The 14,064-nt window shown below is 40.8% G+C and overlaps 1 protein-coding gene across 2 annotated transcripts in view; it reads right to left on the bottom strand.

Moving 5' to 3' along the window:
- SPOCK1 (SPARC (osteonectin), cwcv and kazal like domains proteoglycan 1) overlaps positions 1-14,064 on the bottom strand; it is a 476,662-nt gene that overhangs the window by 79,136 nt on the left and 383,462 nt on the right. For both annotated transcript variants that reach the window (XM_030573318.1, XM_030573317.1), the window contains one exon: positions 6,838-6,952. In XM_030573318.1, coding sequence (XP_030429178.1) covers positions 6,838-6,952 — 115 coding nt within the window. The remainder of the gene's footprint in view (positions 1-6,837; positions 6,953-14,064) is intronic.

The raw sequence follows: 14,064 nt of genomic DNA on the forward strand, positions 1-14,064 counted from the left end.
GATACAAGTGAATATATTTTTCTTCTGCCTATTGACCTTTCATTTCCCTGACCAAGACAATAAATTTCTTGGGGGCATTTTTGCAAGGTCAAAAATACTTAATCTGCTGATCGTGCACATACAGGGCTGAACCTCGTTTGAATTATTGCATCTGTTCACACAACAGCAGATCTGCAAATCTGATGGAAACAAATCAAAACTGGTATGTTGGAATAGGGAATTGTGCTTCCTAGAAAACATGACAGGTGGACAAAACGAGAAAGAGACACAATGACATTAAATATTCACCCCCTCCTGGGGGGTGGTTGTGCTGTTAATGCACGCAAGTAATAGGAGTTAAAAATGTGTATGGGCAGCAGAAGTCTCTGGAGTGCAGTGACTGCAGTTAAGAATTCACATTTGCCAAGAGATGTCACCATTACTGCACTGTGTTGATTCTTTAATGGGATATACACCTCTACCCCGATATAACGCAACCTGATATAACATGAATTCGGCTACTATGCGGCAAAGCAGTGCTCCGGCGGGGCGGGGCTGCACACTCCGGCGGATCAAAGCAAGTTCGATATAACGCAGTTTCAACTATAACGCAGTAAGATTTTTTGGTTCCCAAGGACAGTGAGCTACCCCTCAAGGATAGCTCGGTGGCTTGAGCATTGGCCTGCTAAATCCAGGGTTGTGAGTTCAATCCTTGAGGGGGCCAGTTGGGGATTGGTCCTGCTTTGAGCAGGGGGTTGGACTAGATGATCTACTGAGGTCCCTTCCAACCCTAATAATCTATGATTCTATGATCAGGGTAGAGGTGTACTGTGTGTTCAATGCAACTCTCTTCCTTCATCAATAAGTTCTGAAGAACTAAAGCCCATGGAAAAATAAGACCATTACTGTTTCTTCTCTGAAGTTCTTGGCTCACTGGGTCTAATCTATTAATGTTAACTGAAGTTGCACCTTCATAAGGACCCTTAGCTACTTTCTAATACATGCAGATGTATTTAAGAGAGATGTACATGAAAACCACAAACAGAGACGATTTAATATCTTAAGTAGGTGCTGTCACAAAGTAGCACTTAAGAATTGTATTTACTCATTTCAAGTCCCCTTTTTTGCTGAAATATTGCCTTTATTCATTTTATAGTGTTAGATAACATGGAACATACTCTCTGAAAGGGCAGTAAACTTCAGTGCCGATTACAAATGAATCTTTATCTCTGGATAACTGAGTTGGAAATTAGTGGTTACCACAGAAGCATATTGTAAAGCATAATGCTGCTGTAAATAATGAACCGTATCTAGTGTTTTGATAAACTTCAGAGATCTAAATGGATCTTGGAGAAATAAAAAGGCAGCAGCACTAGTGCCTGCTCCCGCTTTAGAATAATCATGAGTGCGCTGATTCTCAGAAGACAGACAATAAAATTCAATTTTAAAAATGAAGACTATGATTCTGCTATCTCTTCAAAGAGATAACTTTATAGTGCAAAGCTCTATCCTTGGTGTTTATCATTAAAGATAACTAGCCTGGTGCAATTTTCGTTCCCTACCATTTGTGTTGTTTTATTTTTATTAACTCCTTTGTAATACCTATTACTACTGAAAAGGGAACTTCATAATTAAAGTAATTATTGGTCTTCATTTTTGTTCTCTGAGCTGGGTTGTTTTTGTAGGAGCATAGTAGAAGAATAGGAAAATATATCTCAAACACTGCAGTTAATTGTACCTCAGAGCACATACACTTAGATTGCTTTTCTTTAAGGCTGCTGCCAATTCCAATCACAAGCGTATAAAAAAAAAAGGTCATGACATTTAGAATAACAGTACTCTGAAAATTAAATGTTCCTTTACATTTTTAATTTCTGAAAGCAATTTATTATGGAATAATATTTGAATACGAATGAATGAATGTGTAAATATTAATGCAAAGCTGCCTTTAAATTGAAGTTCGCAAGCACATATGTTTAATCCTGTTGTACAATAGGTATAGAAAAGTTTATACAATAATTCAAGGAATGCATTTCCATTTTGCTGGAAGCGCTTATGGTGTAATTCTCTTTAGTATTTTTTCCACTGGCATTCCTGTGTGAGGCATTAGCTTCAGGTCTCTATTTCTCTTTAACAATATGCTTGTGTTTGAATGGATTTCACAAACTCGGTTTCTAATAAGAAATGGGCTATAGGGTATCATCCATCAACACAATTCTTTTATATGAATCCAGTGCTTGAAACCCCATTTGAGAAAATAAATTAATCTGAGAATCTTTCTGCTGTTTATACCAGCACAGCAGGATAATGCTAATTATATAATTGTACTGCATGAAGAAAAATAAAGCATTCCTCTTTCATACATGACTTCATACAGCTCTTCTTTCACATCAAAGAAAGCCAATGTCCAGGGAAAAGTTAGGAACAACAACTTCTTGCTCAGAATAAAGATGAGAGAATACAACAGCCACCAATCTTAACCCCAAACTTGGATTGCACCTTTTATTGGAAGTCTGAAATACTGCCGTTAACGAGAGAAAACCATTTGTTTTTGTACTCTAATGATTCTGTGACCAGAGACGCTTCATGGTTGTCAGCTGGTCTACATGTCATGATCAGATATATCTCATGGGTATTAGCTTGGCTAGAACTCAGAGCATATTACTGCAAAAGCACAAGTGTGCACCACTTGAGCTAATGGAGAAGGTCCATGAAATGTACAAGTACTAACGCGTCTCTCTTCTGAAGTCAGAAATAAAGCATTCAATATCCTCACACAAGCCTGAGCAGATCTGACTACTCTCCACCCAGTGAACGACCAACAGACACTGCAGATTCCCTTTTTGTATACTGCTAAAATTGTACCTAGGGTATAACTGATACTGGCATATGAGGCTTATTCCCATGCTCGAGCAGAAACAATTTTTGTGGGAGCCTCTTGTTAAAGGATTGACAGCACACAAATGATGAGCTGAAGATGACCTGAATCTTAATGGGCCAAAGTCAGGGGTTATGTGTAAGAAACTGGGTAAATCCAAGGATGTATTAATTGGTGCAGTAGGCACACTGAAGGGTCTTGAGGAAAATTTAAGTTATACCAGGTTAGACTGCCTATATCTCTTGTGAAGCCCACTATGGAGGATTGCCCACTATCACAATGGCTCAGTTTGGCTCTCTGAGTTTATAAGCATAAGGCCCGATTGTGCAGCCGCTCTGCTTGTGGTACAATGAAGCTGTGTGTGTGGAGCGGCTGCAGAATAAGAAGGGTAGGCCTGTAAAGACAAATGAACACTTTAGACAGCTATGATTGACATTGCAGCTCTTAAAATGTAGTTTCTACTGGCTAATTTTCAGAGCTCCTGTTAACTTAAGAAGAAAGCATCTGTTTAACCTGCCACCCAAAGATATGGTGATATAGTAGCAGTTGTCAAAAAGAACAGTATAATCTTTCATACAAATTATGGTGCCAGCGATGAATCTCATGGTATTTTCATTTGTATCTATTCCTGGAGCACCCTTTATGGCTTTTGATTACCTGGATTTTCCGAGGATATGCACAGGGCATGCCTACAATAATACATACCTGCTCAGTAGCTCAGTGCTTCAGTAAATTATATTCACTCACAAGGGTCAAATTCTGGCTAATACAGAGAAACTGATTTCCACCTTCTCTGCCCACACAAACCAGCACATGTAGATGCTGCAAAAGTCGTCCTCGGGAGCCAAAAAATCTTACCGCATTGAAGCTGAAACCATGTTATTTTGAACTTGCTTTGATGCACCGAAGTGCGCAGCCCTGCCCCGCTGGAGCACTGCTTTACCATGTTATGTCTGAATTTGTGTTATATTGGGTCACATTATATCGGGGTAGAGGTGTATATACCTGCAGCCTGCCTTATGAGCAGTTCCTTTGCACATATCGTGCATGCAGGAGGAGACCATTCCTGTGCTTGAGCACTCATGTACACATGTACATACTGAAGTCATTTCCCATGTGGCCATATCCCCCCACGTTAACTAGAGAAGACCTACAGATTGCTCTCTCCATGCCTTTCTAGGTGGGGCAGACTCTAGGCAGCCATTGAACTAATCTAATGTGTTCTTACCACTGTCACCAGTTCACTGCCCATTGTCAACCAGAATCTGGCCCCAGGAAGCAGCAGTCAGAAAAGCAGGTGTGTAGATCACCCAAGCCCTAAAGTTAATGCTTTGCAAGTGGAGTTAAAAAGTTTGAAAGACAAGCAAAACAATAGTCTAGACTGAAGAATACATACATCCTGTCAAATAGGATTTATCAAGATAAGGTTTATTAGAATTTTTTCTGTTGTCTGAATGAAATTGTAAGCTTAAAATGTCACTGAAGATTTATTAATCTGATACTATATCTGATAAAGGCAACGAAGAGTCATAAAGGGAACAGATTATTAGAAGACAAGTGTGTGTGTCTGTGAAAGAGAAATAAAGACAATATGAATTTATCAGTGAATATTCTGTAAAATAATAATTCTGGCCACATAAAGCAATACTGAAATTATGCACTGTATTACAGAATCTCTCCAGCTAAAATGTTTCATCTAAGTTTGATCACTGTGCAGAAAAAATACTGATGCCTTCCAAAAGAGGGAATAAAGCCGAGTTTTCAAAATCTTAGCTGGAGAATGATGCCTCATTGTTCTAGAAAGAAGACAAATCTTTCCAGAGCAGACATTAAATGTGTAAGTTTACTTTGTGTTGTTGGAGGAATTTTCAGATAAATAAAAACTGCAGTAATATGAGTATTGCTAAACAGAGCAGTCTCAGTAAAATTATTCTGGTTTTATGTGGCAAATCCTATAGTCTCTATGGAAGGAAAACTTCCACTGATTTCAAATTGAGTTTTGCCTGCATAAAGGAAAGTACTGCAGGATTTGGTCTTTCGTGTGCAGTTGAATAAGCATCTGTGGGTGTGTGCGGGATGGGGGTACCTATACGGATGTAAATTATGGCTATATGCACCAGGACTTCAATTCTGCTCAACGTCAAGCCTCTGCATAGTCTTACTGGAGTTAATGATGAAGCATATGGTTAACTTCCTGCAGGATCAGAGCCTTAGTGTGAAATTCACCCTGCTGCCTAGCACCTGCACAAGGCTCTCTGCAGCGCGTAAACTCAACGTGAGGCTTCTGTTAGAGGGAAGCCCTAATGCTGGCGTTCTGCACCGGCTTTTCAGTGGCTTTGTGTGAAAATAGGTGTCAGCAGTCCAGAGCCTATTTCCTACCAGCCAGGTGTCTGCACTACAGCCAGCACCCTGGATAGCAATCTCAGCAGAAATGCCAGAGGATGGAAAGACCACAGAAGCATTCTTTACACTATGCTTTTGTTCTTAACATTTCCCATTGTTACTATCACTGGGGCAGCTGCACAGTGGGGAACAATATTATAGACAGGATGCCACCTATGTTGGTCTTTTAAGCACTCTAAGGAGGATTAGACAACAGTGTAATTAAAATGCTAATGGACACCTGCAGCCTTGCTGTTGTTGCTCTGCTGTGTGGAGCCGCACTGTTAAGAAAAAAAAACAGTCCAGTGGCGTCACAGCCAGAGAGAAAGCTCCTTTTGCTCCGTCTCTCCAGGAGAGGGCTGAAGCCAATTGGCAGGGCTGTTGTGAGAAACTTGCACTGCTGCTGCTCCTGCCCAGCCATCTCTGTTTCATAATTAGATAGGACTCAAGCTCCTTTTGTAAGCATCATGATTGTTGAGATGGGGGGGCAAAAGCCCATGAAACTTGCAGATGTCGTCAGATCTATGCATGGATCTCATGGCAGTCGCCAGAGGGAAGAGCCATTCATGTGGGGACCCTTACACCTTTAAGTTTCTTTATACAATAATTCAGCATCAGTTGGCTACAGTACTGTAACTGTCACAGTGTCAACCAGCCAACCACTCAAATACTCATATCTGTACATCTTTAGGCCTTCTTACTGAATCTGTCACATAACCAACATTCAGCTACTAGTACTAGTTTTGTAAGAAAAAAGGCCGCCTTGAGAGAACAATAAAATCTCATATATTATCTTCTGCTATAAGAATATCATCAGGCCAAGTGACCCCTTGTGGCCTGATGTCACTCTGTGGCAGCCCTGCCCTGGTTTCTCCGCTATCTCAATCGAACTACCAAACAATTCTGCTCTGGGGCAGCACACCCCTCCCTGGGGCTGGATTTATTAACATAACAAAATTATTCCCAAAATAAAGTTCTCAAAAATCCTTATCAAGGACGTGCTCCCAGTCTCTACCCTGCTTGGCATCTCCCAGGCCTTTTCTACCTGGAACCCTTTTCCCTGGAGACTACTCATTCCCAGCAGACTCTGTACTGTCTCTCTGAGCATCCCCATCTCTGCAGCTTCCTGCTGCTCTTTATAGGCGAATCCGTTTCTCCATACCCAGTTGGTTCTACTAATTAAATCACACACCCGATCCTAAGTGTGACATCTAAAGCTAACTGTATGGGGCTGACCAGCACCAGGCCTCTGGCCCTTTAAGGGCAGGCCACCCCATCATATGAATCGAGGAATTTACTTTATGCCTTTAATATTTGCCACTCAAAATAAATAATAATTGTTTATAATGATTAGCTAGAACACAAGTATTCTATGACACCATCTATAAAGTGGGTGCCGGTTTCAGTGAGGTTAAGATGTTTGATAGTTCAATAAGAAAGCACTTTAAGTTTGGAAAATGATTTGTCATACACTAGCTGACAACAGACTTTCTTAACGCTTCCTGAATCAAGTAGCAGAAACAAAATCTCTCAAGGTTTCTTAAGAACAAAGCAGTCCCAGTAAATCACTTAACATTACGTGCAACAGCTGAACTCACCAGTCTTCTCAGCCTTGTGTTTTGGGCTTTCTTGTCCTGGAAGACATGGGCAGGGCCCCTCACATCGCGCTGCGGTAGTTTTGCCAGAAGTACAAGCATGAAACTCCAACTTGCACTGTAATTGCAAGAAAACAGGAATGTACATTGGAGAAATCACACTTAGCCATACTAATATTTGACAGATTAAAAAATTAATCCTTTACTAAAGTTGTTATGATTTTTAATTAATAACAATACCTACTTCTTATATAGTGCTTGCCATCAGTAGATCTAAAAGTACTTTTCAAAGTATCATTATCCCCATTTAACAGATGAGGAAACTGAGGCATGAGGTGACTTGACCGGGGTCACTCACCAGTCCAGTGGCGGAGCTCAGAACAGACCCCACATCTTCTAAGTTCCAGTCAGTGCTCTATCCACTAGACAACACTGCCATACTTCAAATATGCAGTTCTAATTTAAAATCAAGCTAGTCTCTGCGGCCTGTTTATCACGGACTGCTACTGCTAATAATCATTCATACCGTAGTACAGATTAATGACCTGGTCCTGAGAGGTGCTGACTGCTCTCAATTTCCAATTAAGTTAATGGGCTGCGCTGAGTCAATGGCAAAATTCCACTCCACACAATAGTGGGCCAAAGAGAGTTGAGAGCATTCAGAACTTTGCATGTGAGAGATAAACCACTAACCAATATGAGTAGTTCTTCACTGTGCAGCCTTCCACGGGACTCCTCATATAAGGAAGGTTTTGATCATTCATACAAAATATATGTCTGTGCTAGATTCTAAGTTGCCTGAACAACTGTTTAAAATCACTCTCCATAAAAGCAGAGTAACCACTGAGCAATGTAGCCAAATCCAGAAACGTAACAGGACCACTAGCCAATCAATTATAAAAAATTAAAATAGACCCGCCTGTAAGAATGTAAGTAAATTGGGCAGTTTCCCCATACCCTCAGTCCTCCTCCAATAGCCTGAGCAAAGAGATGGGCTTTGCAGCATATCTTGAAAATCAGGAGATTCCAGATCTTTAGGGCAATGGGGCTTGGGAAGCTTTGGATCCAAAGGGAGGCATCTAAGGGAAACTATTGGTTCATAAATGTGCTAATAAAAAAGTGCAGGTCCATAAAGTACTTACTGTTCATTGCCTTTACTGTTAGCATGACATGTATTGTACCACTGATTTCCTTTTAACAAAGAATGTATTTTCAATTGTCCTCCCTGATCCAAAGAGCTTTTCCCCACACTGAACATTACAACAATAAGAGCTGATCATACAAGGTGCCAGATAAGGTCTCAAATTAGTATTTGAAAGTGCAACTGTTGGAAGGTGGACTAACTTACAACTAGGGTTGCCAACTTTCTAGTTGCACAAAACTGAACACCCTAGTCCCGCCTCTTCCCCAAGACCCCACCCCTCCCTTGCCTCTTCCCTGAGTCCCCACCCCCCGCTCCCTACATTCCCCCTCTCTCTGAGGCTCGCTCTCGTCCACCCTCACTCACTTTCACTGGGCTGGGGCAGGGGTACAGGCTCTGGGCTGGGGATGCTGGCTCTGGGGTGGGGCTGTGGATGAGGAGTTTGGGGTGCAGAAGGAGCTCCAGGATGGGGGGTGGGGTTTAGGGATCTGAAGTGCGGGAGGGGCTGCGGGTAGAGGCAGGGGGTCAGGCTGCAGGAGGAGGTGAGGGCTCTGGCATGCAGGAGGGGGCTCAGAGCTGGGGGTTGGAGTGCAGGAGGGGGTATGGGCTCTGGGTTGGGGCTGGGGGATTCAGGCTGTGGGAGGGGGCTTCAGGCTGGGGCAGAGGGTTGGGTATTGGTTTACCTCAGTCAGCGGTGCAGCGGGTGGGGGGGGAGAGGGCTAAGGTAGGCTGTCTGACTGTCCTGGCACCGCGTTGTGCATGCCTTGGAAGGAGCCAGCTGGTTTGGGTCCTAGATGGGGGAGCCAGGAGGCTCCACGTGCCACTCTCGCCCGTAGGCACCCCCCACTCCCATTGGCCGGTTACCGGTCAATGGGAATGCAGAGTTAGTGCTCTCGGCGGGGGCAGTGCACAGAGCCCGGTGGCTCCCCCGCCTAGGAGTCAGACCTGCTGGCTGCTTCCGGGACACAGTGCGGTGCCAGGACAGGTAGGGACTAGCATGCCTTAGCGCTGCAGCACCGCCGACCGGACCAAAAACCAGACACCTGGTCACCCCACCCATGACTATAATGTTATTAATGATAAAACAAGACTGATTTCATTAGTGAGATTCTGATTTTTTTTCCTTTTTTAAAAGTAGGTGAGAGTATTTAGGACCCAGCTGCAGTGACACAATACATTTTGAAATGCATAGATTGATTAAAAGTCTGTAATGTTACCCAGTCAGAATGCAGTGGACAAATGTAGCTTCTGCAGCAAAATCCACTGAACAAAATGACAGCATCTTTTATTATGTTGGTACAACAGAAGCAGAGCGAATGGAATAGGATGTTGTTACAAGATAAATGCCTCCTACTTTGAAAATAGTGTAAATATCTTCTTGCCTCTGCTTATTTTTTGTTGCAAGAGCTCAGCTTTGCCCAGGCTTTAATCTAGCAACAGGAGACCATTATCCTGTGACTACATTCTATTCCGTCAACATTATCTCCCAAGCCCACTTTGAACTTCAATGCACCCTGGTGGCTGTATGCTCTGTATGATGTTCTGCCCTTCTGATTTAGAAAATACATGGACATGCATACACGTGGCTTAGCTTAGCTTGAGCTTTATAGTACTTATTTCATACCAGGCTATGGGGAATAGAAGTACATATTTTTCACCTTTATGAAAAAGGCATAAACACAATTGCTTAATTTATGCCGATTGTGCAAAACATATGCAATGAAAAGCAGCTGAGGACGACTGGGGAATGCTCCCTGATTAAACAGTCCTGGAACTGAAGGCCCTCTGGGTACAGCCTGTTCTTCATATTCAAGATGTTACTGAGAAGACAGCAATAAATCTTTCTGCAGCTGAAGTTCCTGATGACTTAACCCATTACAGCTCAATTAATTACCTGTTTTATTAGCTATAATAAATGCAAATTATGTATCATAGGATTAGCAATTATAATTCTAATATTTATCCTTATGATGGTAAGACCAATTTCAAACCCATTATCACAATCTGTTAAGAACGAAAGACAGATTAGTTTCTGGAAATGTTAAGGCTAGTTTTTCATGGCTTTTCTTTCTACTGCTAAACAAAAATCACCACCAATAAAAAACACCAACCCAAAAACCCAATGAGGAAACTGGAATCTGATTAAAACGGAATAGTTCTATGATAAGAAAGTACAAGGATAAGAATGAGGTCGCTGAAGGACACAATTCTGCAAACACTTACACACTTGAGTAACTTCACAGACGTGCAATCCCATTCCCATGCTACTCACGTGTGAAGGCAGCTATATGTATGTTTTGTGGGACTGAGGCCTGAGAATGGCTAAATTGTAAATATTAAGTTAGACTGATGCCAAATACAAAATAGGGTCATTCAGGACACAAACAGGCCAGTCTCTTTAAATGTTTTCAGTTCCTTAAAAAAAACTCCAGGGAGATTGTTTATTTTCCCCAGAGTGTCCTGTTGTCCTAATCATGGAATCATATGACTGGAAGGGACCTCAAGAGGTCATCTAGTTCAGTGCCCTGGGCTCAGGGAAGGACTGAGTATTATCTAGACCATCCCTGACAGGTGTTTGTCTAACCTGCTCTTAAAAAATCTCCAGTGATGAAGATTCCACAACCTCCCTATGCAATTTATTCCAGGGCTTACCCACCCTGACAGTTAGGAAGTTTTTCCTAATGTCCAACCTAAAACTCCCTGTTGCAATTTAAGCCCATTGCTTCTTGTCTTATCTTCGGAGGTTAACAAGAACAATTTTTCTCTCTCCTCCTTGTAACAATCTTTTATTTTAACAATCTGTTAACTTTGAAAACGGTTATCATGTTTCCTCTCAGTCTTCTCTTTTCCTGACTAAACAAACCCAATTTTTTCAATCTTCCCTCATAAGTCATGTTTCCTAGAGCTTTAATCATTTTTGTTGCTCTTCTCCGGACTCTCTCCAATTTGCCCACATCCCTCCTGAAATGTGGTGCCCAGAACTGGACACACTACTCCAGTTGAGGTCACATTAGCATGGAGTAGAGCGGAAGAATGACTTCTCAGGTCCTGCTTACAACACTCCTGCTAATATATCCCGAATGATTTTTTTTTGCAGCAATGTTATACTGTTGACTCATATTTAGCTTGTGGTCCACTATGAACCCCAGATCCCTTTCCACAGTACTCCTTCTGAGGAAGCAATTTCCCATTTTGTATGCATACAACTGATCATTCCTTCCTAAATGAAGTATTTTGCATTTGTCCTTATTGAATTTATTTTCTCCAGTTGTCCAGACAGATCATTTTGATTTTTAACCCTACCCTCCAAAGCACTTGCAAACCCTCACAGCTTGGTATCATCTGCAAACATTTTAAGTGTACACTCTATGCCATTATCTAAATCACTGATGAAGATATTTAAAATGATCAGACCAAGAACTGATCCCTGCATGCTTGACTGAAAGTCACTGATAATTACTCTCTGGGAATGGTTTTCCAATCAGTTATGCGCCTACCTTAGAGCAGCTTCATCTAGGTTGTATTTCCCTAGTTTGTTTATGAGAAGGTCATGCGAGACAGTATCAAAAGCCTTACTAAAGTCAAGATATTCCAGATCTGTTGCTTCCTCCCTACCCGCAAGGCTTGTTACCTTGTCAAAGAAAGCTATACGGTTGGTTTGACACAACAATCAAAAGACCACAACCTTATTCCACGTATAAGAGCTGCTGGTTTTTAATGACATCACCTGCATCAAAACAGGTAGAGATCAGAGCAAGGCAGGTCACAGAGAATTTCAGATGGAGGAATAATAAGGCTGCAGTCTACACCAATATCGGGTCTGCATTCCAGGAGTACATGAAGGAAAGATCTCTCAGCCCTCCCCAAACCACAGAGCCTGCATCATTAGTTCCATAGAGAAATATAAATCCCCTTCTTCCTCTTGTTTTCTCCTCATACAGCAAATAAAGAAAAAAAATTCTCAGTACATAGCAGGGGGGATTACTGAGGGACCGATTCATAGATTTTTAAGGCTAAAATGGACCATTATGGTCATTTACTCTGCTCTCTGCATAACACAGGCCAGAGAACCTTACCCAGAAATTTCACAAGTGATTCTAACACTCCTTACTCATGTTGAGGCTAGTCCTATTGCTTTAAAGACATTGTTTAAGATGAGCAAAGGGGCACAAAACTGGGCCCTGCATTTGTCTGAAGTTCTTCTATGTTTTCTATTGCTATCTGTTGTGATTTTCCTCTGGTGTAGCTCACTGATCGTGCATGATACTAGTGTTGCTTGTTAGCTTCATGAATTGAGCTGCATTTGTCTAGAAAGATCCCTAAGGACCAGATAAATGTTTCTAAATTGTTTTATTGCAAAGAGAAATCAACTCTGTTTTTTGTTGCTAAATGTATATTGATATCAATAAATTATATGAGGGGAGGAAAATGGTGGAGCTTATTCATGGAAAATTCACAAATTAATTTATTCACTCAGTTATGGGAAATAATTGCAGAACAGTATTTTGGCTAAAGTGTTCCCCTGAGAATTTGCTACCCTAGTTGCGTGATGATTCCATTTATATTGTCAGCAAACCTAGAGCAATGTGTTTTGCATAACATTCATATTTTGCAGGGGAAAATAAGACAGCTGCATAAAATTTATTCTCTACTGTTTTATCCTTGCTGTTGTTTGCAGGTTTCCAACCTGCCACCTCCTACCAAGAGAAACCACCAGACACTTCCTTGGAAAGTAAATCAAGTAGAATGACTCTGTCTCTCTATAATTTGGCTTTGGATTTTTGGAGGGCAGATTCTGGTCTCATTTATACCTGGGAAACACTAATGAAGTCAAGAGTTCCCCAGATCTCATTTATGCTGGTGTAAATCTGACTAGCTATATTGTATTTACTGTGTTACTCTGGATTTACCTGGGTGTAATGAGATCAGAATCTGATCACAGAAGCAAGTTTCAGTGGAGTACAGCAGTACGGGAGAGTTGGTGGGTCAGTTGTATACTCTATTCTAGATGACTTGGAGTGTGTATTATGTGACTGATGTGTGGTATTTTGTGTTATAGAATGAATCAATACCAACCAGCTTCTTGGGAGGGCCTTTTAAAACAATTTTCGAAATATAACACCATCAAAGGAAAAATACTCACTTTGAAACTTCACATACTTATGCCATAAATTCAAATATGCATTCTAAATGAGAAGATATGAATAAGCGGATATTTTTGGTGGATGAGAGAGATAATAGACATCAACAGAGAAAGGTGCCATAAAGCCTCCTCCTTCAAAGTCCTGATGCAGGGTTAGAATCTAAGATTGAATTTTATGGGATACTAGATTAAATGACATTAAAAAAGCTGAAATGCTCAAATCTTATTAATAACAGGCCTCAAGCCTAGACCACACAACATGCTTATTTAATACCTTGCAGCTTCTTTCATTCCCACAGAGAATTATTTTAATGCACTTTTATGGAACATCTTTTGTTCGCTCATAATATGTCTCTTCTAAACTTCAGATATAAATAAAAAAAGCTCATTATTTTCTTCCTTATCTTTTACATACTGCCTCCCAAAGACAAAAGCTGAAACTTTTTGAAATTACAGCGTAGATATTTTTCATCTAGAATTTATTTATATCAGTATTTTTCTTCTTCCCTATCTGTGTTAACAGATAATTAGAATCCATTGGAATTCAGAGACCCCTTTAAGAAAGAGTTGTTTGTTTAAATGCATTAAAGTAGTGTGTGTTCTTACTTCTATAGCGGTGGTTCTGTCAGCATTTCCATTATAAACCCCTATATCTGATGTCTCCATTTTGATTGCTGAAGAAAAAACAAAGTTGCTACAGGCTGTGTTAGGAATACGACTCAGTTCAAAAGCCAAAGATTTTCTTTAAAACAAAACCAAAAGACATAAAAAATATTGGCAGAACAAAAAGCAGTTGAATTATTTTTTTAAAACTCACAAGAGTGGAAATGGATATTAATGTTGCTTTTAAAAATATTTTCCCTCCTTAGCTCCCATCTGATACGTACTTTGAAAGGAATATGTTTTGAATGGGGATTTTGCTAACCTTTAGGACCTAGGCTCTGAT

Source organism: Gopherus evgoodei, chromosome 8 (assembly GCF_007399415.2).
Source record: "Gopherus evgoodei ecotype Sinaloan lineage chromosome 8, rGopEvg1_v1.p, whole genome shotgun sequence".
NCBI lineage: Eukaryota > Metazoa > Chordata > Testudines > Testudinidae > Gopherus > Gopherus evgoodei.